A 26,004-nucleotide genomic window follows, 5' to 3' on the forward strand; every position below is an offset into this window, starting at 1 on the left:
GCTATTCAGCTTGAAAAGAAACCTTCAAAAAACTCTAAATAAAAAATAAATTTGCAATTTTTCAATTCCCACCACTCATTACTCGCGTGTTGGTATAATCCCACGATAATCATTTACTGAAGAAATCTAGGTTAGAAGAATAATTGCCTGGCTCCATTTATTATTAAATTTCATATTCTTTTGCAACTTACTACACCAAGGTTCGAACTCGAGTCCTCCCTCTTTGAAGTCTAGATTCATTCCACTGCTCCGTTCCCGCTATATGAGATCAGCATCGTTTTTACTCGATGTGCTGATTTCTCTTTGTTACCTAAACGTTCATGGCTAGGAACATACCGGGTCTCTCTTTCAGCTTGAAAGTTCAGATAAAGTACAGGCGGAACCTCATGCGAACTTGGAAGTTCAGAAAAGGCTGACGCGGAACTTTTTCTGAACTTTCAAGTTCAGAAAAAGTACACGCAGAACGCAATGTGAACTTAAGTCGGACAGTTCTCTAGTTTGTTTTGATTTTACTGCAGTTTGTTGGTAATGTAATTGAAAAAGGTTGTGTACGCAATATTTTCCTTTCAAACGTTTGTTGAAAATTTATTCTGGTAAGCAGTATATACAAAATATGATAAATGATCAAAATCGACAAAAACATTTCATATTAATAGACAAGCTGTTTGCCGTAGTCGAAACGAGCCGTTGGTGACATAGAAAACTCTCGGTGGTGTCCGAGAAATGGATTCGGACCTCCAGAAGCGGCAACATCATGCTGTGGCCGAACGTAAAAAACACCCAAGATTTGGACAAAATGATCAGGGATAAAAACATCACGCGCAAACAAGTGTCTAACGGGAATCCACAGCTTACATCCGGTTTGTTTTTTCTGGTAATCTGAATTCATAATTGATTTCCTGTAAGATAACTACCAATTGGAATTATAGCTTTGTTTTCCTTTTGCGGTTTATTTAGATAAAATAAATTCGATGATAATAAAATAAACTTAATTAATAAATGAATAGTTCAAACTACGACAACAGACAATACGAGGTTATAGCTATTCCAAACTTCTTATACAATTCATGTGCCTAAAATAATTGTCTTATAGCAAACTTCAAAAAAATTGGATTACGGATCAGTGAACCCATGCCGGCAGGAGGAAATTCCAACGACGGAAACACCGCACGAAGTTTTTCTCTGATCCGGAAACCACAGCTTCTATGACAGGATTGAACCCAGACGTAGTGCACCGTTTGGCTACCATTTTAAGGGCTATTTCTTGTAAACTCCCAGTGAACTTCGAGGCGTTTACGAAGTATGCCGATGAAACTAGGATCCGTATAACTGGGTTGTATTCTTTTCACCCGTTTTCACCGACAATTCACAGACTGTTAATGCACGGTTCATCTATCATCCGGCATTATATTCTGCCTATTGATATGATGTCAGAAGAAGTTCAAGAGAGACGGAATAAATCCGTCAGGAATTATCGTGAATTTCACTCACGAAAATTTAACCGCCTAGCGAACATCGAAGATGTTTTCAAACGCCTTTTACTCACATCTGATCCGATGATTTCTCTAAATCACAGAACAAAAGATCATTTATTTGATGAACTTACAATATGAAGTTTAAAAATAAAATTTTAATTTAAAAACTAATGATATTTTATTAAATGTATGGAGAAATTTGTAGAATTCCCCATAATTACTCACAGAGTAAAAGCTCCAAGGAGTTCCGGGCTGAAATTTTGTCTACTTACACCTAGTTTAATATTCTTTCGACTCTAAAAGTTTCAGGTTGCGCTTTTGTGCGCTAGTTGAGATATGACATTTAAAAAAAATCATCAAAATTTTCGTTTTTTTTTAAATATCTCGAAAACTACAGGCCATAGCCATTCTATTTCTGCGGTTATGTTCAAAGTTTGAGAGATTGATAATTAAAATCTCTTAGAGTTTGTTAGTACACTTAGGAAAATTATATAAAATGAAATTAAAAGTTTGTTGTCCATTTTGTCAAAAAAAAAAAATCAATATCTCAGATATTGTGGCTTCTACAATATTTGTGACTTTGGAAGAGTTTCATATTTTTGGCTAATAAACAACTTTGTAGAAGAAACCATTCTTCTAAATTGACAAAATCAAGAAAAAAAAATTAGTACTAGTTTAGTACACGTTTAGTAGAAATATTTCCATACAAAAATATTCCTTGATTATTTTAATTAAAATTACCGAAAACCCTACCCCATAAAACCAACACGATCCGGAGTTATTAATTTTGTTCCGCTAGATTGCTTTTCTGGACCACTGTGCGTTGACGACAAAGACAAATTCTGGAGTCACTGGTCTATACTCTTCCTCCTGGACCAGCGTCATTTTTTTTTTGAATTTGGGAAAGGCGAAAAAAAATCTGGAAAAAATCTGGAAGTCATTTCGTGGGGTAAAAGGTAAATTCTTCGGATAAAAGTCTTGGGGTACGTAAAATTTCAGGTGACAAAATTGCAAAATTTCGCGCCAAATTTGAAGTGAAGACCTTTTTGCGGAACAGAGAAAATAAAATCTGGATAAAATCTGGACCATTCATGAAAAAACAGGATAATTGGACATCAAATCTGTCTACCTGGATACATGTTCAAAAATCTGGATAATCTAGCTTAATCTGGATACCTGGCAACGCTGCTCCTGGCCCACCTGAACGTTGATTTCCGTGAAGATAATCTTGACAATATGTAAAGACTGGAACGCGCAAAAATTGGTCGACAAAAAATCGTTTCTTCCAGTCAAAATTCGTAATACAAAAATCTTCTTATTCTTATTTTGGTAGTTCAACTCACATATTTAAAGGAAAAAATGTCCGTTTATTATTTTGGTTTACCAAATCCAAACTGCCGTGCCTTCCGCTTAACCCCTTTCATTAAATTTTGTACAGTGGTCTTATCGACCATATTCGTCTCCAAACGCCAGATAGATTTATTCTGCTGCTCGTTTTCGATGGATTTATTAGTTTTCTTGATATTCCGTTTGACCAAGTCTCAATACTGTTCGATAGGAAATCTGAGCTGTTAGGAGGGTTGTGGTCTTAGGGTACCACTACCACGTTGTTCGCATCGTACCACTCGATCGCCTTTTTCCCATAGTGGCAGCTTACCAAATCCGACCAGAACAGCACAGGCCTGTTATGTTGCTCTAGGAATGGTAGCAGCCGATTTTCCAGGCTCTCCTGGACATAGATCTCTTGATTGACGGTTTCGTAGTGATGGAAATGCCGCTTTTTAGACCACACGTGCATATGGCCTACCAGACGAGGTATTTTTTCGGGAACTTCGATAGTTCGATGGTTTTGAAAATTTAGGCCACCTCCCCTTTTCCTGGTACGGTATAAAATTCCTGTCCCGGAAGCTGCTGGAAATCAACATTCACATAAGTTTCGTTACCCACGGTCGAACTTTGTAAGCAGATTACAGTTTACCGGACTATCGCTTTGCCGAGGTGTTTTGTTAAAAAATCTGGGTTCGCCACCTTCACCGTCTTAAACGTCGACAACCCGGCTAGTTTCTCGGCCCGCTGCACATAAGTATGGGAGACAATGAGCTTGCCAGTGACGTACATGATGGAAAGGTTGGGATTCCGCATTTAATTCGCTGCCACCTTCTTCATCGTCACTGCCATGTCTGAATTGCGATTGCCGTCGCTTCCAGGCTTCCTGGCGATCGACAGACGCTCCCCGAACACTTTTAAAATATATGTCGATTTGGCCACATCCAGCAATTTTGCCAATTTGAGGTGCGAGGACGTCAGATTCTCTTGCTGCGCGAGCAAAATTTTGACACGCTGTTCCTCTTGCTTGGACGCCATTTTGAAAACTGGAGAGCAACCGGTGAAAACTCATTTTAGCAACCATTGTATATGCACTCAACTTTCAAATGCAACATTTCATGGTTTTTTGAATGCATTTTTAACAGAAATACACCAATTTGAAGTCGACCAATTTTTGCGCGTTCCAGTCTTTATTAGGCTGCGGTCGTATTCACTCTCCAACTGCACGTAAAATTCTCGACTACTTCGTAAAACCACGGGTTGAACCACGGGCTCGTCGATACCTTGGGGATAATGAAATGTAACCATTTTTCCAGTTCCCCTCTGGCCCAAGAATTTTGCCAACTGATGATCGTATTCTGACGTACAAGTGCGAAAAAATTATTAAAAGCGAATGGTCTTTCAAAAACCTTAGCCAAAGAGTCCGCTTACTCATTGCCCGGTATCGAACAATGAGAAGGGATCCACACTAAGGTAATCTGTACAGATTTTTTGGATAAAGCACTCAAATGTTCCCGTATTTTCTCCAAGAAATACGGAGAGTGCTTAACATCTTTCATCGATCGGAGAGCCTCAATGAAACTGAGATTATCCGTGAAGATGAAATAATGGTCCGTGGGCATTTTTTTTTGATAATCCCTAGGGTGTACTGAATTGCAGATAATTTTGCGATGTAAATAGAAGCAGGATTATTGAGCTTATGGGAGGCGGTTCAATTGTTATTGAAGATACCAAAGCCAGTGGACCCATCGAGAAGTGATCCATCAGTGTAGAACATTTTGTCGCAGTTAACGTTTCGATATTTATTGAAAAAAGTTTTAGGAATCTGCTGCACGCGTGAATGATCCGGGATTCCACAAGTTTCTTCTATCATGGATGTATCGAAAAACACAGAAGAATCAACAACATCATTCCGGAAGTTATGTTTATATAGTGGTTGAAAAATGTTTTACAATAAGTATCTCATCGTTTTAATATCACTTTTTTGCACTTTAAGACCTTCCAATTGCATTTGCCCTCTGGTGCATTTTTTATTATAACGGTCTGTGGGAGCACCGTGATATAGAATAAAATTCGGGTGTTTACGACTTAAGGGAACATCCATAAATGACGTAGCTTTTTTTCAGGTTTTTTTGACCCCCTCCTCCCCCATCGTAGTATTTCGTCACAAAGTCAGGACCCTCCTCTAGATAATTACGTAGCTTAATAACAACCCCCCCCCCCCCAGCTGATAATTTTTTTTTTGCAAATCTTATTATCCAAAACATACCTTGAGTCATGAATGAACAAGAAAAGACAAGGAAGTAATATAAATGACCCTAAACAGACAAAACAGTGATAAAAAAGAACAACTAGAAAAAATCCAATTTTTTTTCTTAGTTTCATGTTTGCTACGTAGCTTGGCTTGAACCCCCACCCTCCTCCTCGTCACATTCCGTCTCAAAACTACAAACCCCTCTCTTCCCCCTCAAATGCTACGTCATTTATGAATGTTCCCTAAGAGGGTAGCAATTTGAATCAAAACAAGTACTTAAACTGACGAAATCTGATGATATATTCTATATTTGTAAGTTACTTGTATTGCATAAATTTAAGTGCCCACGTTTACCACCAAAAATATAAAGAGTAAGAACCCAGGCAGTAATAATTTATACTAACGGAATTACTGGAGTGACCGCTATATGATGTGTTTTTCGGTCCCGGTGCATTCTCAACGCTGAAGTAAAGCACCATAATCAGAATCATTGTTGAAAGTGTTAAAAAAATAAGTCACCCAAGCGGATCCAATTTCGAAATGGTTTGGACATCACGCAGAGCACATCCATCGTGCCACTTACTGTCGTCGTTTGTCTGAATATGCAGCACGAAATTCACTTTCGATTCATTCTTGGATGTAATAATCGTTAACAAAATTAGATGGCCATCATAGTTTCATTTGTTCTTCCAACCGACACTCGAAACCCATTTCACCGATTATCCGCTGTCGCTTGAAACAAAGCTATGGAAATTCAGTCACCATTATATGACAAATTCTGACTAGTATAATGATTCCATAGCAAAAAAACGTGATACCCAGGTGCGATCCAGACCCGAGTGTGCATTTTCCCTACAGCTTGTAGGTGCCTATTCAAATTTATCCGAGTGATCTTCTAGCTTACAAGCCACCAGCAACAGACGAGCTCGCGTACTTCGAACCGCTCGCAGTTAGCAAGCATCGGAGTTCCCAGCGTACCACCCAACCGACCGGTAACTGTAATTCAAAAGGCATTTGATTTTCCGATGCTCCTCCGCTCCGTTGATCACCCTAGTAGCATCGTCAACAACAACAACACATCATCGTCGTCATGATCGTGGAACAGCCAAACAATACCGTAGAGCCAGCACGCGATCGATCACAGCCAGGGCGCAGGTGGCGCACGCGAGCGGTCTGTTGGTCACTCAGGTGCACACACCTCTCTTTCGGCGTCCGGTGCGCGATGTTTTCAGTTCTTTGTCGGCTTTTGCGTTGTAACCACGATCCACCGGAGCTGCTCCGGCGCAAACCCAACTGGACTAGGGGGATTCCGGGCGCGAGTGTGGATTTCTAAACATTCTAACACCAAATCTTCCCTCTACTGTTGGACTGTTGGTTGTGATATATCGGAGTCCGGAGATCCGAAATGTGAAACCTACGAGAATTAATAAGGTGGAAATCAACTAGAGTGAAAGTGAGCCTTACTGTGCGAAGCCGGCCGCGTGAACCCCGGCGCGAGCTTTCAATATTCAGAAGTCGGAGGTTACAGAATTTAAGAATTAAAGTGCCCGGAAGAATCCAAAGTGTGTGACCGTGCCGTGCCACGTGCCGAGGGCACAGTAATTAGTGGTGTGCATTACTGATCGAGAAGTCGTGACGCGGGAAGGAGCAACGGCGATGATCATGAAGCTGAGCAAGATCTTTAACCATAAGTTTGTGCTTGGCAGCTGCAATCTAATTTTCATGGTAATGATTTTTGCCCTTGTTTTCTTCGCATTTTTTTTTCATTAATTTGAAATTGTGGCTGTCATGTTGTTTCTTCGGTTGTTGTTTAATAGCGAAGGGTTTCGATTCGCTCTCTCTCGCGTGATTTGCTGCGTTACAAGCTCCAGCTATGATAGAAGAGTGTTTTTTTTTTGGAAAAGTGTCGGATGCAAACGAGAAAATAATCAGCGTTGTGTAATTGGTTCCGGTGGCTTAATGGAACAAACTGAGCCGCACTTCCGAATGGACAACAATCATTGCAGAAATGTCGCTTTGTTTGTGCAACTTCCTACTGTTTGAATCATTTTGTGATGGGGGCAGCTTAAATCGTTTGGCAATTATAATTGCATATACTTGTTTTGCTTGCTCATATGGCATATCATCATGTCTGGCAGTTGAATGTTCAGCTTACATTAACAGACGTGAAAGTTTTGATCTGAATACAAATAACATTGATAATTACTTTGCGGCATACAACAAAAGAAAAATCACGTCGAATTTGACACAAGAACTTGTAATTAAAATCATCGAAATTGGTAATAGATGGTGGCCATTCATAAGTAACATACAGAGAAAAAACATTCCAAACGTTTGAACCATTTTATTCATCTACTCCAAATTTGAACGATTATGCATCAACTATCAATCATCACACATTTTCTGTACACCTCGTCTGCTAAACGAATCGAATTCATTACTCAATGACACACTGTCAGACATATTATCGAATTATCCTCTTTTTTTTTTTTGGTTGTTTTGAGAATCGTTATACAATCCTTTTGAACAATGAATTTTTCCTCCACAAAATTGTTCAATACAGTGTTACGGAGAGAGCAGCATGAGATTTGACGACTGCCGAGTAAGAGATTGGCTCGCTCTATTATTATGGAAACAATTAAGAACCTGTTGTAACCAAATGATTCGCTTCATAAAGTGAGAACCGAATTCTTAATTCGGTTGAAATCATGATTGGTAATTTTGGAACAAATTTTCTGTGTGTTTGCAATTAACGAAACAAATTTATCTACAACAATTTTAGGTTGCAGATATTACACAGTTTTTGCACATTATTACACAGGAATTACTTAAAGTTTTATCATTTTTCACGAGAAGAGAATTTTTTAGTATCTAGATTTAATGAATGAAGCAATCCAATTTTTGGTATTTACAAGGTTGTCTAAGTGTTACCTCGATAAGACTTTATACAACATGGGACCTCGTATTGTCATGGAACAAAATCACTTAATCGTGTCGATCCTCAAATTGCGGCCGTTTTTTCTTCAATGCTATAGAAGTCCCCAGTGATGGTCTCGCCTGGTTGGAGAAGTTAACAATAGATTACGGTGCTTATTACGGGAGTCACTTCACGGTGAAATCAGAGTGAAGTGAACAAAATCCTGTTACGGGACTCACGTAAGTGAGAAAAACGTCGCGAAGTGACATCTGCCGTGGAATCTGGGTTATTATGAGTGTCATATCAGTGAAGTGAGAACGAAAAAAGCGACGTTTCGCGTGGAATTATTTCAAGACCATTTTGAACGGTGAAATGATTCCGCGAAGCTGCCATAAATCTTAAAGTTGATTGATTTGTGATCTAATGGTAAATATTGGATTTATTCTTCAGTAACGAAGCGAATCAGAGTTTGATCCGTGCCTTAAAGCGGTCAATTTTTCATTTTTTGCCCTATGAAAAAAATGCAAACTAGTTCAGGAAACTTTCGATACCGAAAAAAAACATTTTTTTTATGCCGAATGTCTTAGAAATGCAGAACACGTCAAGATCTGGTGTTATCTAAAAAAACAGGAAAAACGACTTTTTGGGACTTAGACATTTTTGAGCTGGGAAACAATCTCATTTCACTTCTCCTATTCTCAATTTCACTTCACTGTCAATCTCACTCTACGGAGGTGATTTTTGTCACCTCACTTGAGGTGTAATCGGGAATAGGTCTAAAAAAGTGAAGTGAGCGTGAGAGTGAAATATGTTTCACCGTGAAGTGACTCCCGTAATAAGCACCAATATACAGAGGTGGTGCAGAGGACCAGAAGGTCAAATTTGAAACGAAAGCAATTTTTAAACAAAACAAATGTCTAAATAAGCATGCTTGTCATTCTCCTCAGTATGTGGAAGGAGGATAAAAAAACTCACCGCACACTTCCCTTCCAGTATGTGCCTGCGTGTATCAAATGCTTTCACCACACTGCTTCTTCCTTCCCTCAAAAGTGTCTCAACCAGCTTACAGAGAGACAAACACACTTCCTCCAGCTCACCCCACATCTGATAGAAACAAGAGGGGTGAATCACTCTACAGAGAAAACGCAGAAAAACACAACAGTGTCCACTGGCGAGTAGTCCGGAAGGTGAAAAAAAAAGCTCCTTGCCCCTTGAATCGGGAGGCCCGGGGCATTTGCCCCCTTTGCCCCCCCCTCAAATCCTAGCCTGGTTGAAAATATTATAACCAGTTAGTTGAATTACTTGAATATTTTCGTTGGAGTTGGAAAACAAATTTCTGAACTAACGATTTTTTTTTCTCGTACCGTTTCGTATACCTAACATTGCGAGTTATGCATATCAGACGCACTATATACACAGCACTGCTTGCGACATTAGGTATGATGTAAAAAAAAAACGATTGTTAGTCAAGATATTAGGTTTTCAACTCGGGCAACAATCAAATTCCTTTTAAAAAAGTTGTACGTAAAAGTGTAATAAAATAGTGCAAATTGCGTCCTTTTCACCACTAGATGTCACTAGGAGGCGTCATTACGTCGTGTGTGTATCTGGGCCTTTAGTTTCATATCTATTCTGTGCATGGATCCTCATCGAGCAGTTTCTCCAAAAGTGCGCTTTTGTAGGTTTTTGGCCTCCTTTCACGCGGACACTGGTCAAGGTTACCGTCTTCAAAGCGATCAAACTAATCACTAATCATGATGTTTCACTTGGAGCAGCATTTCTCTAGACCAGCGGTTCTCAACCTGCAATCGAACAAACCTTAGTTCAATTTGAAACCTGAACTAGACTACCACAACATGATCTACCACTATTTTTTCCCACTCTGCGAGAACATTCCAAGCCACGGGGTACAATCGATATGAAAAATATCACTAAGGGGTACGCGTACAAAAAAAGGTTGAGAACCGCTGCTCTAAACCATACTTCGGCGGTAGAGGAAATACTTCGCCAACCCGAGCGTCTGTTCACCAAGATGGTGTGCCACAAAACAGCGTCTGATCTCAATGTTAGGAACGGCTAATCAACGTCCTGGTGCCTGCGTGGGACTCTGGGACACGAGACAAGAGGTTAGGCAAATAATATGTTATAAACAACGTGAGAGATAATATGAATCGGAATAATCGACATGGAAGTAAGGACTACGATTGGAACTTGAAACTGAAAAATCACTGCTTTCCAGGATGCGGCTACGATGAGCTACAATCACGCAACTTCGAAGTCGTAGCGCTGTAGGAACTTTGTTGGACAGGACAGAAGGTATGGAAAAGCGGACACCGGACGGCTACTTTCTGCCATAGTTGTGGCACTACCTAGTTGTATGTATGCGCTCAAAACTCTCGACGCCGCGACTAAATATTGAACAACTGCGGGACGCCAGGGTTACACAGGAATACGTGCAGCAGCTGGAGGCAACGCTACTCACGGAAGAGCAGCTCAGCGCAGCTACTCTTGGAGATGGCTGGAGGAGTATTCGATCCACCATAGGTAGCACTGCCATAGCGCTACCAGGTACAAAAGCTCTGAATCACAAAAACGACCTATTTGACGGCAATTGGAAACAGTTAGCCGAGAAGAAAAACGCAGCAAGGTGCAGCAACACTGTACAAGAGCGAACGTGGAACGATACTGACGAGCACGGAACAGCCAAATTAAAATCGCAAAGGCTAAGTGCCGCAAGCCGATATGTGCAGAAGCTTGGACGGCTACCTTCTGACGGACGAATGTAAGGCGATGCAGTAGAGCGCGAGGATGATCTTGGTGTTCGCGGAATTGATCTTGGTGTGCGAGCAAAAGACAACACGATTCCTGGAGGTGGATCTCCTGGAGATGAGCTGTTGGAGTGGACCAATTTCCCTGCGAACTGTTGAAATATGGTGGAGAAACACTTGCTAGAGCCATGCGCTGCCGACATTTGGGAGGAAGAATGAGAAGCGGAAAGGTGGATGTAAGGTATTGTGTGTCCCATTTACAAAAATGGAGACAAACGGAAATGCTGCAATCACTGGGCAACCGCTCCTACAAGAAACTCTCTCAAATACTCTACCGTCAACTACCACCACAACATCAACTTCAAATCAGCATACGACACAATTGACCAGCTATGGCAAATTATGCACAACTACGGATTTTCAGGCAAACTGATGCGATTGTCCAAGCGGCGATGCATCGAGTGATGTGTATGGTTCGAGTATGAGGAGCACTCTCAAGCCCATTCGAAATTCGAAGATGTTTAAGGCAAGGTATAATGGTGAGTACTTTTTAATATTGCTCTGGAAGGTGTGTTAATAAGAGCGGAGATTAATACGAATGGCACAATTTTCCAAAAGTCGGTTCTACTGTTTGGCATCGACGATGATATCGACGTTGTGGTTTAGACCTTTGAGAAAATGGCGCATACGTACATCGGATAAAAGGCCGAAGCTAATCGGGTTGAACTAGACATCAATGCATTAAAGGCAAAGGAAGAGGTTCAAGAGAAAACAATGCTAACCTCCCGACAAGTTCGTGTACCTGGGCTTACTGGGAACTGCTCACAACGATACAAGCAGAGAATTTTATTGGCACGACGCTCCGATCGAGTAAAGTTCGTCACTGCACCAATTAGACCATCTAGAGGACACTGAGTAGACCGGTAGTCCTCTATGACCATTAGACATAGACTATGCTTGTAAAAGACCAACGCGCTTTTGCGGTCTTCGAGCGGAATATGTTGTGTACCATATTTGGAACGAACGTGGAGAAGACGAATGACACACGAATTGCAGGAGCTGCTTGGGAAGCCATCTATCGTTCACACTGTTAAGGTTGCGGGTTTTGGTAGGCTGGGTCGGTCGTCTGGATGTCGGGCGACAACCCGGTCAAGATGATTCTTGAAACCAATCCGTCAGGGACGAGACGGAGAGGTGCAATGTGGATCGATCAGGTGGAAGACGATTTACAGACCCTACGCAGACTGTAGAGCTGGCAAACTGCAGCCATTAACCGAGTGGAGTTGAGACGACTTTTACGTACAGTAAAGGCCACACTGTCGTTTGGGACTGTTCAATAGAACTCTTATAATCTTTTTCTCGACGCGCTTCAGCCATTGTTTTCTTTAGAAGAAATGAAAAAAGTAACTTGAAATGTGTAAGGTGAAATACAAGTTAAACTATTATTTCACTATCATTTTCTCTGTGAGTACTCATCTTCAGATTCTTACTCTGACTGGTAGATGAGAGCCGTGGTTTCTCGTGCTGTGTCAAAAAGTTGAAGCCAAGTTGATCGGTTTTGGATTATGTTTTGCCATTTTTCCAGGCGTCTCATACCCCGCGAGTCTCTTTCGATCTCGTCAGACCGTCTTGCACTCTGCACCCCTCAATTTCTGGTGCCAGTAGGGTTGCTAAGGTTTTGCACCCTCGCGACATATCCAGCCCACCGCAGCCAACTGACTTTATTTATTCATTTCGTCAAGCAAATGTAGACTACAGTTATAATAATACAAGGTTTTCTTATATTCTATACATTATTTCCAGTAGTTATTCGTTTTTTGATTTGATTTCCGCCCATAGTGATGTCGATATTTTCGCAGTGCTGATTATAGTAACGCATCATGCGATTTATTGGGCCATTTTTTGAGTAGTTAGCTCTGTGGCAGTTTTCCGAAATTACTTTACGATTTCTTAATTGACGACTGGGTGCATAAAAATTTAATTGCGGTAATAATTTAGAAGATTGCACGCGTTGAGAAATAATGTCATTGATAAAATAAAGCATTGAAAGTTCGCGGCGTTCTTTAAGTGCTTGTATATCTATAAGCATGCAGCGTGCTTCATATGATGGTAAGGGAAATGCTGTCCAATTTAGCTTACGAAGCGCGTTAAAAAGAAATTTCATAAGAAAATGTCTGTTGTTGGTGTTAATGTTTTGCCTTTCTCCTAGAAAGGTATAGCAATCACTTGCAAAACCGGAAGTATAAAAGTGCTCCAAAGGGCCGAATGGCATATATCACTCGACTCAGCTCGACGAGCTGAGCATTTTCTGTATGTGTGTGTGTATGTGCAGATTTTTATTCTCACTCACTTTTCTCAGAGATGGCTGGACCGATTTTCATGAAATTAATTGCGAAGGAAAGGTCTTGTTGCCCCATAAGACCCTATTAACTTTTATTGTAATCGGATTTTTAGTTTAGAGGTTATGTTTAAAAATGTGAAAATCATGAAACATCAATATCTCAGAAACTACACAACCGATTTGAACAAAATTGATCTCAAAAGAACGGGCTACCTAGAAAACCCTTAAGTTTTGAATTTCATAAAGATTGAACTTGTGGTTCAAAAGTTATGAAAAGAAACGTGTCCTGAAGACTGTTTAATCTCACTCATGTTTCTCAGAGATGGCTGTACCGGTTTTCATAAAATTAGTGTCAAATGGAAGGTCTAATTGCCCCATAAGACCCTATTGATTTGTTTTGCAATCGGATTATTACTTTGCCTGTTATGTTTAAAAATGTGAAATCCAGCTATGCAAAGGAACATATTCCGAAGACTACTTGGACTCACTCACTTTTCTCAGAGATGGCCGACCCGATTTCCACAAAATTAGTGTCAAATGAATGGTCTAGCTGCCTCAGAAGACCCTATTGAATTTTACTGTAATCGAACTGTAACTTCATTTGTAATGTGCCGACATGTGAAAATCACGAAACTTCATTATCTCAGAAACTACACAACCGATTTGATTATTATTATCAGATGAGCGGGCTAGTTAAGGGTTAACTGATGAATTATGATTGAACACGTGGTTTCAAAGTTTGGCTGCCCTACACGTTCCCATTTCATTTGATTATAATCGAACTTAAGCAATTGTTATGTATTAAATTGTTAATAAAACAACGAAAGTCTATTATCTCAAAGATTACATGACTTATTTGAACATAACTAGTGTCATACGAACGAGTCATCTCTCAAACTTACAAATAACAAATTTCATAACAATTTGATATGTGGCTCAAAAGTTATGGAAAGAAGAGAAATTCAAAGACTATTTAAAACTATACCTGCTTTGATCGATATATGTGGCCTCCACATAATTTAAATGTGGTTTTGTACTATTTGAACGTTCCAAGTTCATTGATTTCTTGCGGTTTGTTTGAAGCCTGCAAACGCACGACGAATCGGCCATAGGATATGATCAAAGTCAAATAACAAATCGTTTGAAATGATTGGTTTTATCGAAATGACAACATCCTCGTCTTTTGGCTTCTGTACATCGCCTTAATTCTGAATATATTCATATTGGGTGGTATTCTGTCATTATCAGCAGTCTTTCTGGCATCAATCTGACACCGGAAATAATCATATTGGGAGGTATTTTTGGTTGTTTTCCAGAAACTAAAAGTGGTCGTCTTCAAATTCAAAATAGTGTCCAGAGTCAATGTTTGGTTTCTATGCATCATCACGTTTACGGAAATATCCATATTTAGTATTATTCGGTCATTTCCGACTATTGCCTATAAGTTGCCATTTAACAATTCAAAACGGTGCCTGAGGTCAATTGTTAGCTCCTTGCATCATTCTGGTCCCAGAGATACTCATATTGGATAGTATTTGTTTATTTTAGGCTGTTTTTCACAAACCGGTAGTCGCCATCTTGGATTTCAAAATGGTATTTAGGATACTTCAATTTTTAGCTTCTGTGCATCTTTCTGGTTCCAGAAATACTAATATTTAATGGGAATCGTCCATTTCAGGCTGTTTTTCAGAAACCGGAAGTTGCCATCTTGCAATTCAAAATGTTGTCTGAGGTCAATTTGTGGCTCCAGTGCATCATTACGGTTCCGGAAATACCCATATTGGGTGGTATTTGGTCATTTGCCGCTGTTTTTCCGACACCGGAAGTCGCCATTCTGGATTTCATAACGGCATTTGGAGACAATTTCTGGATTTTGAACGGCATACTGGTTAAAGAAAAACTCATATTGGGTGGTATTTGGTCATTTTCTGCTGTTTTCAGAAACCGGAAGTCGCCATCTTAGAATTTAAAATGCTATCTGTGGTCGATTTTAGCTCCTGTGTATTATTCTAGATTCGGCTATTATTATATTTGGTGGAAATCGGCCATTTTCGGCTGTTTTCCAGAAACCGGGAGTTGCCATCTTACAATCCAAAATGTTGTCTGAGGTCGATTATGGAACATATTTGTTACCACTAAAAACATTCACCTGCCAATATGGTTCCATTTAGTTGATTAGTTCGCAAGATGTGCAGAAATTTGTGCAGAAACATGTACTTCCAGAAGACGGAGGGACGTCAAACCATTATGGACATATTTGTTACCTCTAAAAACATTCACATACCAAATTTGGTTGTATTTTCTTGATTGGTTCTTGAGCTGAACTTCCAGAAGAGGGAGGGACGTCAAACCATTATGGACATATTTGTTACCTCTAAAAACATTCACATACCAAATTTGGTTGTATTTTCTTGATTGGTTCTTGAGCTGTGCGAAATTTGTGTTTCATTTTCATGGGATCCCTCCCTTATAGAAGAGGGGACATATTTGTTACCACTAAAAACATTTACCTGCCAAATTTTGTTTCATTCGGTTGATTAGTTCTCGAAATGTGCACAAATTTGTGTTTCATCCAACTATTATGGACATATTAGTTACCCCTTAAAACATCCACATGCCAAATTCGGTTTCATTTGCTTGGTTTCCAGCAGAGGGAGGGGTTTTAAAACTATCATAGGAACCTTCATCGGCACCAAAAACCCCTACATACAAATTTTCACGTCGATCGGTTCGGTAGTTTTCGGGCCTATATGGATCAGACAGACAGACAGACTTGACTGCATTTTTATATGTAAAGATTACAACATCAATATTTTAAAACCTAAAGAGTGAATATACATTTATTGGACTGAAGCGTTCATGTAAAGCTATTTTTACAAATAAAAAATTGAATGAGAAAGGCTGGGTCTGACCGCTAGGTGGATTAATTTAGGTTTTTTTTTTTGCTGAAGGCTATTGAATTACATTTTTTGATGTTGAGTTGTAATAGACTTTTGTTGTAGAATACATGAATATCATTCTGGAATATTTCGAAGTCTTCTGCATTGATTATTTCAATAAAGAGCTTTATGTCGTCAGCATATACAAGCACATGTATTGATTTAAGAAGAAAGGAAATGTCATTCACGTATAATATAAAAAGAAGCGGGCCCAGGTGAGAACCTTGAGGAACCCCAGAAGTAGCTTCTATTGGGTTTGAAAAGGAATTGTGAAAGCGAACTATTTGTGTTCGTTTTGTTAAGTATGACTGCAGCCATTCCAAAAATTTTGTTTCCATTCCGTATTTTTCGAGCTTGAAGAGCAATAAAGGTATGTCGATTCTGTCAAATGCCCTGCTAAAGTCCGTATAAAGAGCTTCTACGTGGTTGCCGTTGTCCATTACAGTCAGAGTTAAAGTTATGAATTCCAAAAGATTTGTGGTAGTTGATCGGCCTTTATAAAAGCCGTGCTGTTGAGTTGTAATTCGGATTTTTACTTGCTGATACAGTTTTTCATTGATTTTTGATTCAAATAATTTTGGAATGCATGCGCTAGGTGCGCAGTGGGGATCTCTCCACGTAGCACTTGCAGCTCATATGCCTTCGCCATTCCCCATCGTCCATCTGTACTTCACCGAAGGAAGTTCGCAGCTCCTTCTGTTCGAAAACTAAAGGGCGTTCAGGTCCTTCGCGAGAATCATTACTATGTCGATTTCGAAGACGAATACCGGTCTGATCAGGGTAATGTACAGCGTCAGCTTCGTGCGTCATTGCCCCCTTTTCGATCGAAGTGTCTTCCGAAGTGAAAAGGACGCACGAGCCTGGATGTGTTTCTGGAACTCTATGCTGGTGTTATTTTGTCGGCATCACCAGTGATCCGAACTCGTCGACAACCTCAAGCTCATCGCCGTTTGCAGAGAGTTGAGTTGGGAGGCTGTATATATTGGAAGCTCTTGCTCGAATGTATTTCCTTCTAGATGCATCTTTTCGCAGGCCGGTTCGTCCGGCCTCGGCTTTCAGTCGGGCATAGGTCTCATCCGCATTCGCTATAATGTCAAAGTCATCTGCGAAATCTAGAGGCTTAGTCGACCTTGTGAAATTGTGCCCATCATGTCGATGCACGCCCTCAGAATCACCCTCTCAAGAACGTTGTTGAACAGCAAACAAGCACCCGCTTTCGTACATAATTTGGCATAGCTGTTCTCGATCGGCTGTATCGCAGGCTACCGAAAAGTCAATAAAGTATGTTGTGTGGCCGTGCTCCTAGGTCAGTTTCTGTTTTGCTTCTGCTTGCTATATCGCCAGTTAGGTTCCATCGAAATGCTCCTTCCACCTGTCGACCACTTCGCTGGCATCCATGGAAAGGTTCCCATCCGCTTCTTCTGCACTGCATAGCATCTACGGACTTGTTCACCTTCTCATAGAACATCCACGTATCGCTGGCACGGGACAACTAACTCTAGTTCCTCATGTTTACGATGCTCTTCGTAGCGCTTCTTTCTTCTAAGAACCGTGGTCATATCGTTTCGTACACACTCGAATCGAATCGAAGTTGCAAGATGTACCAACTTAGTTCAAGTAGTAAGCATTTTTGCATTTTTTAAAATACGCGGCAGTAAGATTGATATTGATATTTTAGTAAGTATTCTTGCACTTTTCTTGTTTGCAAAAAAAAAATTATCGATTCCCGGAAACTCAGTAGATGCGAAATGCAACGTGAGTCAGAATAACTTGAATAATACGTGCCTGCCGACACCAAAATATGATTGAAGACAATTCAACACAGTAGTCCTCACTGCAAAGAAATCATGATTCGTACGAATAAATTCAATACATTAAATTAAATGAAAGAGTTTTTTTGATTATATTACCAAGAACACTTTATTTGGCGTTTTCTTAAGAAAAGGTTGCCGAAAAAAACCACGAATTTTGAATATTTTTTATTTTGCCACCCGCGAATTTTTAACTTTTTTGCCGCGAATTACCACTGTCTCTAATGATGATCTTGATGTCTCGACGCGAGCAGCTGCGTAGAGTTTCTCCAGCTGCGCGTAAAACGCTTCTTTCTCGGTACAGGGTTTTCTAGGGAAAACCGATCACTTTGCCCCACACGTTAGGGTGGGCCAAAGTGATTGATTTTCTAGATTCAAGTTTTTTTTTGCTCCATTTGGGACTCGAAACAAACCAAACTGGCATCTATATTACTTTACTTTAACGTAATGTAGTGCTTCAATAAATGTTACTGAGCTCTCTAGAAAGAGAAAAAATAGATAGACGATAACCATCTCGTTAGTGGTATCGCCGCTCTAATAGTACTGTCGTCTTGGAGATGAACCAGCCAAAGGCTGAAAATCTCATTAAAAAAGAGAAATAAAAAAAGTACTGTGCACAAATCGTCTGTACCTTTTCTCCTTCCCTGTAAAGTTCCTGAAGCGTAGCGATGTCCAGGAGGCGGGGTTCTAGCTGATTCAGTAAGATCTGGTTGCCACCCATGACCCCACCCCACCGCTATCGTCTTGAATGTGGCTGGCGGGACTCCGCATTTTATAGTTCAGCCGTGTGCTCCGGATCAGTTGCTGTTTTAGCCGCCCCGGGCAAACTTTTAAACAAGCTCCCTGTAAAGAGAAAAGTTCCCCCTTTCGTGTCAGCATACGACCATGCTCCCACCGGTTTCCGATCTTCCCTTGTTTGCCCGTATCCCAGTCGGTACACGTGGAGGTAGGGATAAGAGTTGTAGGGCAATGTGCTCTGGACCACACTGATATCTACAGGGTTTCACCGTGAAAGTGATACACTTTATTTATGTCATAAAATTAAAAAAGACTAATATTTCTTCTCTGGTTCTTCGTCTATAAGTCGTTTGGCAACAAAAATGCGTTATCTTGCAACAAAGAGGGGGGTCCCACAAAGCGAAGGGTCGACAATCGACACCAAAAATGGAATTTTTCCAGAGTGAATAATTCTCCTAACTTTGAGCAAAATCTGTGATGGTCGTGTCCAAGTTTGTGCTTTCACGGGGTCACTTTGTATGGAATGACCAATATCTAGTTCAGTTTGAATAACTGCTAAGGTCACAAAAATTAATAAAAACTCTATTGAATAGAAAATTGATCGCAGTTCTGATGCAATTACAAGGATGATCGATTGGAAAAATAAAATAAAAACGAACGAAAGAATTATGACCATCAGGAAAATTGCACGTTTTAAATAAATGCATTATGAAAAAAAGTATTGGGGAAGGGGTGATAAAATGGACACCCTAAGCCATTTCCCAATTTCCTCCACAGTTTAACACTACAACTATGAGTTGATAGCGCACATCAACTGAGTCAATAATTGTTGATACAAAAAATAAGAAGAAGTACTAAAATATAGTATATTCGTAGTTTTCATGAGCATTTTCGAAAGTAGTTTTTTGGGGGTAAAATGGACACGTGTGGGTAAAATGAACATAGGGAGGTGGTAATATGAACACCTTGGGCGTGAACATTAATTATCCCTTTACGGATAGGAAAATGTTGTTCCATAGCACGTGACACACTTATGCATTCACCAACAGTTCAATTTTCACTGTTTGTCGTAGAATTAATAACAATATATGACCTTATCCGCAAGAAACTGAGAAATGTTGGAAGCTTTTTTCACGGACATTTCGCATTCAACGGTACGTTTAGCCGCGGTCATCTGTTCATCGGTCCGAGTTTACCTTTGCGTTTTTCTGATATAAACACGAAGCATCTAGATTTTTCAATGGAAATTAACACTTTTTTTTTCACCATCACCATGGGCTGTCCATTTAACCCGCACATAGATATTATTGGAAATACCTAAATATTTCGAGAAAATCATTTGAACAATTACAAACCTTTGATGATTTCTGCTGGTTGGTAGTCTGAGTATAGATATTTTATAAAATTTAAAGAAAAATGAGAAAGATGATAATCAAAGCAAGATATAAATAAAAATTCGCTAGTCTATTACAGCGAGGTAATTCGGTTGTAGTTTCAGACCAAACATTGCTTTTTCAACGTTCGTAACTAAAACCTACCGTGCGAAAAATCTTCCAATTTAGACTCCTGCACTATTTTGTAAAGCTCATATTTTTTAACTGTTTGTTGTCCGTCAATTAGTTATGGTTAGTTTCTCCCTCATAACAACTCACCGGTAGTGTGAAATCCCACACCATCTTTTATCTTTATTCATTACGATTTGAACAATTTGTTTTCCTTTAAATCCTGCTGCCCGCGCCGCACCGGCTGCAGAAAATAACTCGCAACCATTTCGCTTTCGTGAAAGTGAAAAACAAAAATGTCAAAAATGATCGACGCTTTTCCGACGATTCGGCTAGCTTGCACTGCTAACGCGATGATGGTGTGACGGAATTCGATGGAAAATCATAGCAGGCGCATCATGAAAGCCACCCACTGCGTGTTTAATTTCTCGTTGAAATGTATGCAATTAGGGCAATGTAAACTGAGGCCGAGCTTTGTTGAGCTCGGAGAGGGATTGATTATTAATTGGATCAACGTTCTGCAGTTGCCGTGATTTGTATTTGTGAGGTTGGTACGAACTAGCAGAGCTAGTGGTATGAGAAAGTGTTACCGGTGAGAAAAACAATGACTGATTCGTTTGTTACCCCGGCTGATTCAGATGCAAATTCGGCACCAAAACAACAGACGCGCGAGACATTGACCTGTCCATCTGTCCACTGTCACATGGTAACGCAGCTTATTATTTAGTCAACTAGTTGGCCCGTAGCGGCTAGCCACTTTCAAATGCGTTTTGAACTATTTAAAGTTCATATTTAATCTAAAATGAAAAAAAAAATTTATTTTAATATCGAGTTGTTGTTCAAGATGTAACTATGACACTATCGACGATTCGATGCAGATGGCCAGCGCTGGTTTAAAACTTAATTAATTATCTAAACTGCGATAAATCCTTCGTTCAGTAGATCGTGGATTGATTGCTTACTCGAAAACGAATCTGCATCTCGCTTCTTATACGGATCCACTGCACAGCTGTTTTCTCCAATATCTAAAGACTTTTTCTCCATTATTTGATTATTTTCTAAAAATTGTTTTCTAACGATTTAATTTTTTTTTAATTTCATAACTTTAATAATAGTTCATTTTCTCAATTGTTTGATGTTACATATGTTATATTCAAACTAAACTTACAAAAAAACTATAAATGAATGTGATTGAAAAAAAAAACAATTTACAAAAACCATTGCTCATTAAAAAATACTGGATTGCTCAAAAAAATATTCACACATGCGAAAGTTTGTCTCTGCAATTTGTTATTAACAATAGCAAAGCTTGGAACAACGAAGTACTACCCTCTTTTAATCATTGATGGGTAGTTCAAATCCCCTTCTAATACTCCGATATAACTTCACACATGATAAATGACGCGCATGAAACATCTGTCATCTGCGTTCCATCACAGAAACCTTTTATAGTGTTGCGTAAGAGCATAACAATCCTCATCCCATCACCACCACCTTTGTCTACTTCTTCGTTTTCGTCTTCTTCTTCATAAACGAACAAATATTATTTGATAAAAAATAAAAAAGAGTTGGCTTACTGTAGCGCATTTGCAGGATAGTAGATAAACCTATGTTTAATGTTTTAAAATTTTGAAACTTTTATGTCGATATATCAAAATATCTTAAATCAAACGTGTTGATCAGATTTTACATTATGGTCAAAAATAATAGCCAATAGCTTAGCCCGATCCCGGCGCAGATAAATCAGTTTTTATCTCAAAAAATGAACTTCAAACTCTTATTACTCATCAACTATAAACATAATTAGCACAAACTGTATTGCAAATAAAAGATCAATTTGTACCTTACTGAATAATTTCATCGTGAAAATTTTCAAGTATAATAGTTGAACTTGAATCAAAGTTTGAATGTCACTCGTCGGAAATGGGTTTATCTTATACTCTAAGTTTTTTTGAAACAGCTAAAATTTTTCACGTATCAGCAAATAATTAACCCTTTCTCCGTACATCTTGAACGTCGTACTTGAAGAATTGGGGGTAGCATGTCTTGTGTAGGTTAAATGTCTTTTCTATTTTTAAAAATATCGAAAACAAATTATATTGCTTTATCTTTGAGTACAACTTCTTGAGACCATTTTGGTAAATTTTCTTAGAGCTTTGTGTAATAGGGTGAAAGATGGATAGATTTCAAGTGCGGCTTGTCTCGCGCCATAAGCTAAACTTGAAACTCGATAAAATAAAATGGCTTTGGCGAGTCACAGCCGGTTTTCTTCAATTGTTTCTAAATGTTCGTTATTAACGTCTTCGGTCGTAATTGATATTTTTAATAAACAAACAACTTTTTGCTATCGAATAACTGTACTATTGAAAAATTACAATTTCAATGCATATAAAAATTGCTGCTTTAAAAAAACCAAACTGCTTATTTTCTCGAGCAAAAAAGGTTTATAATCCCCATTATATTCTTGACTTTATCATAGCACAGACTAACAGACATAACACGTCGAACAAATTTTCAATTAAATCATCGTTTGGATGATTCCAGTACTTTACGTTAGTAACACTAGCACCATCTGCTGTCGTGTTCGCGCTGCGTCATGTATTTCGACATCAGCGCCAGCGTTGCTGCATGTGTCAAATGGTGAACTACAAAATATGTATGAGATTGCAAGACAGCGCCCCAGACAACGTTTTCGCGCGGTGACTGTTATTCTATTGTAAATTTGAAATGAACGTTTTTTGCGGCGATGGAGCTAGGTTCCAGTGTTACGTCTGTTAGTCTGTGATCATAGTCTATCCTCAATGAACTACAACAGGTACTGCTTTATTCCATCACTTGACAACCTAATTTTGATGGTAATGCTATGACATTACAGAACTTATTGGACATATAACTATAAAATAACGTTCACATTCAACTGACAGTGGTTTGGCTAACTTTAAATTTCATTTACATGCTTGATATCTTTGATACTATGTCTTTCATACATCTTAAAACTGTCTTCCGCCCTTTATTACGTTTTTGGCGGTTTTTGCCGATGCACCTGCATAAGGACCTATAGCCATGTGCTAATTTAACACGTGTGCCGAATATTAGATAAGACGCAGTTAGCTTTGAATTCCTTACGACTGGCTTCATACCAGGCGAGAGGAGGTGAGTGGAGGACTAAAAGCAAAGGTAACTTGTAGTCAGAACAGGAGTGTTTGCGTTGCTACCCACAAAAAAATAACAAACTTCAGTGTACCTCAGCTTCAGAGTTTGCTTGGGAAAAAGGCATTTTGAGTAACTTTTGTTTGTCGTGCGCGTGACTGAAAGACAAGCAAACTATATATATTCTGATTAAATGTGGGTTGCTGCGTTGGTGTCTGAATGTACGTTTATACGATTATATATAAATGTATGTTCATGATCGCTTTTTTTTTTGTTTCAGAGTTTAAAAAAAAATTATTATGAGACCAAAAAAATGGGGGAGTCGCAAAGTTACGCATGAATAAGTCTCTGCTAATCGTACATCTTACCAAACATGGTGTGTAACGCACATGGAAATAACGCCGTTTGCGCGATTACAAATAATTCAGTGCGCACAGTAAATCGTTTGGCTTACCGTATGACACCTCTACCCATTAGCCACCTGCTTATTGCGATCGTAAGATCGCACAGCAACATTGTTGCTTCCAAGCCACCCCATTTTGGTCGATAAAGTGTGATTACGACCAAACAAAATTGCAAGACGGAAATATACGTTACAGTGCCACCTTCTGCTGTACAGTGGCAGCTTTATTGTTAGAGTTTTCTCATCGTGTGTGCACCAATCTTTCCGTCATGCATTTGAAACGAATTTTGGATCATCCACTGTGGCAGTTTTCTTCTGGCAATTTGTTTATCTCGCAGACTGACTTTTAACGATCGAATTTATTATCTGACTGCCTACTTTGTGTGCCGGTTGACGATATGGTCTATAGACCATTATCAAAATGGGATATGCATTTAATTTACTCGTGAGCGTGTGTACGGGAGTGATTTCAGAGCAGATATTAATTTGTTAGAAGACCCATAAGACACTCTATTAAATAGAACAAAATCCAAAAACAACAAAATAATAATTCAGATTGAGTGTAAAATAAAAATGCTGCTGTAAACCATATAAAAATGTTCAAATTAATTAGAGCATCTATGATCAATTATTAGCTTGATCTGGTTAATTTTTTTATGAAAAATCTTATCTTTCATCATCCGGCACAAAGTAATATCGGAACCATTTGTATACATTTATCAGTTTAATCTGAAGATCTAAAAATTCCCAATCTAAATTCCTTCGTACGGCTGTGAACTTACTGAACGCATTTGTTAAAATTTGCTCTCGTTCTAATCTATTTCAGCTATGCGGCGTCACACTCCTCGCTACTGGATTCTATATGTTCACAGACGCTCCTCGGATATTGCTATCGCGTCTTTTGATCTCCACAACGGAGCAGCACCGCACAGCGCTTTCGGAGTTAGAGCAGCCACTGTTCTACTATGTCGCACTGGGATTGACTATTGCCGGTCTTGTAGCTATTACTGCATCTTTACTAGGCTGCTGGGCGTCCTGTATGAACACCTACTGCATCCTCACAATCGTAAATACTACTGTCATAACATACATTTGATTACATTTCTGAAGCCTCAATCTTTTTCCAGTACTTCCTCATAATCTTGTGCCTCCTAGTTGCTGAGTTCGGTGTGTGCCTAATGATCACTGCCTGGCCCCAGTGTCTCGGTCTCAACCTGGACGAAACGGCCATGGTGAAAGCCCTACAGGGAAGCTACGGCGTGCCCGGTTACGAGCAGTTCACCGCTGCCATGGATCTCGCCCAAACCATATTCGAGTGCTGTGCCGTAAACACCGCCATCAACTACGACACATCCCTGTGGAAGCTGCAGAGTTTGGGTAAGAAAGAACTGACCGTTCCACTAACCTGCTGCAAACTTCAGAACCGTTATGAGTTTTCCGCTTACCTGGACCCTATTCCAACGAATTTGACCCTTTGCCAGGCACTGCAACCAAATGACTACGAAACTAGCAGACATTTGGATGTGAGTACAAGTTAACAAATCATGATCTGCTCCTAATACTTTCTTGAGATTTTTTTAGGGTTGCCTGCACAAGGTCGAAGTCTGGTACCGCGAGCAGTACTTCCTGTTCCTCTGCGCGGGCCTCATCGTGGCCGTGGTAGAGTTCTGCGTTCTGCTTAGCATCATACTGAGCTGCACAAAACTGCCACGCAAGATAGGCGCCATGAGTCCGGAGCGGATACCCCCCTCGGGAGCGCTAGTACGACCACCGGGTCGATTCGGTGTGCGCGATAATATTTACGAGCGAGATTTGCCTACACCGATCCCGGTGCCGACGGTGCGAGAGACCTACATTCAACCCACCAAAGATTACACCAAACCGCGACACGATAATCCCTTTAATACCGGTTCGCATTACTATCAGATTTCCAAGAGCTATTTGGTTTAGATTTCATTCTTAAGCAGGTATTAGAAGAAGCGAATATTTGCTATTTTTGGTACGATTTTTATTTGCACAAAATAAAATCCGTACCAAAAAAGGCAAATATTTGCTTCGTGTAATACCTGCTTTAGTGTTAAGATTATGTTTAAGCTTGAGGGACAGTTCGTTGAGGATTATGAATACTGTGCTTAAGGTAAGTGATTCGTACAAATAAACTTCAATAATTTAAATGATTTGAACGGTATATTTGGCCTACAATAAGATGTGAAAGCCAATAGTTACCTACATGCTGGGCACATTTAGACTGTATAGAAGAAGCCTCAGGAGAATGTCGCACTTTGAGAAACCAAAAATATATGAAATGATAAAATATCATGATTAATTATAGTAAGTTATCAGTAAATTAAAAAAGGAAGTGGATGGTTCTGCACTACGT

At 39.6% G+C, this 26,004-nt stretch overlaps 1 protein-coding gene across 2 annotated transcripts; it reads left to right on the forward strand.

Annotated features, from left to right (window-relative positions):
* The first annotated feature begins 6,246 nt into the window (after positions 1-6,246).
* On the forward strand, positions 6,247-25,775 carry LOC129722702 (CD151 antigen). Of its 2 annotated transcripts, none has more exons than XM_055676381.1 (4): positions 6,247-6,780; positions 24,451-24,690; positions 24,752-25,147; positions 25,206-25,775. In XM_055676381.1, exons 1-4 carry the CDS (start codon positions 6,712-6,714, stop codon positions 25,572-25,574), a joined length of 1,074 nt encoding a protein of 357 aa, XP_055532356.1. In that variant the 5' UTR covers positions 6,247-6,711; the 3' UTR covers positions 25,575-25,775. The 2 variants fall into 2 exon arrangements, with proteins under 2 accessions (XP_055532356.1, XP_055532357.1); XM_055676382.1 differs by lacking the exon at positions 6,247-6,780 and adding an exon at positions 24,186-24,205.
* The last annotated feature ends 229 nt before the right edge of the window (positions 25,776-26,004 follow it).

This window comes from Wyeomyia smithii, chromosome 2 (assembly GCF_029784165.1).
Source record: "Wyeomyia smithii strain HCP4-BCI-WySm-NY-G18 chromosome 2, ASM2978416v1, whole genome shotgun sequence".
NCBI lineage: Eukaryota > Metazoa > Arthropoda > Insecta > Diptera > Culicidae > Wyeomyia > Wyeomyia smithii.

Coding starts and splice junctions, on each gene's coding strand:
- LOC129722702 (XM_055676381.1), top strand. CDS start 6,712: ATGATCATGAAGCTGAGCAAGATCTTTAACCATAAGTTTGTGCTTGGC. Junction 24,691..24,751: donor CCTACTGCATCCTCACAATC/GTAAATACTACT, acceptor ATCTTTTTCCAG/TACTTCCTCATAATCTTGTG. Junction 25,148..25,205: donor AAACTAGCAGACATTTGGAT/GTGAGTACAAGT, acceptor AGATTTTTTTAG/GGTTGCCTGCACAAGGTCGA.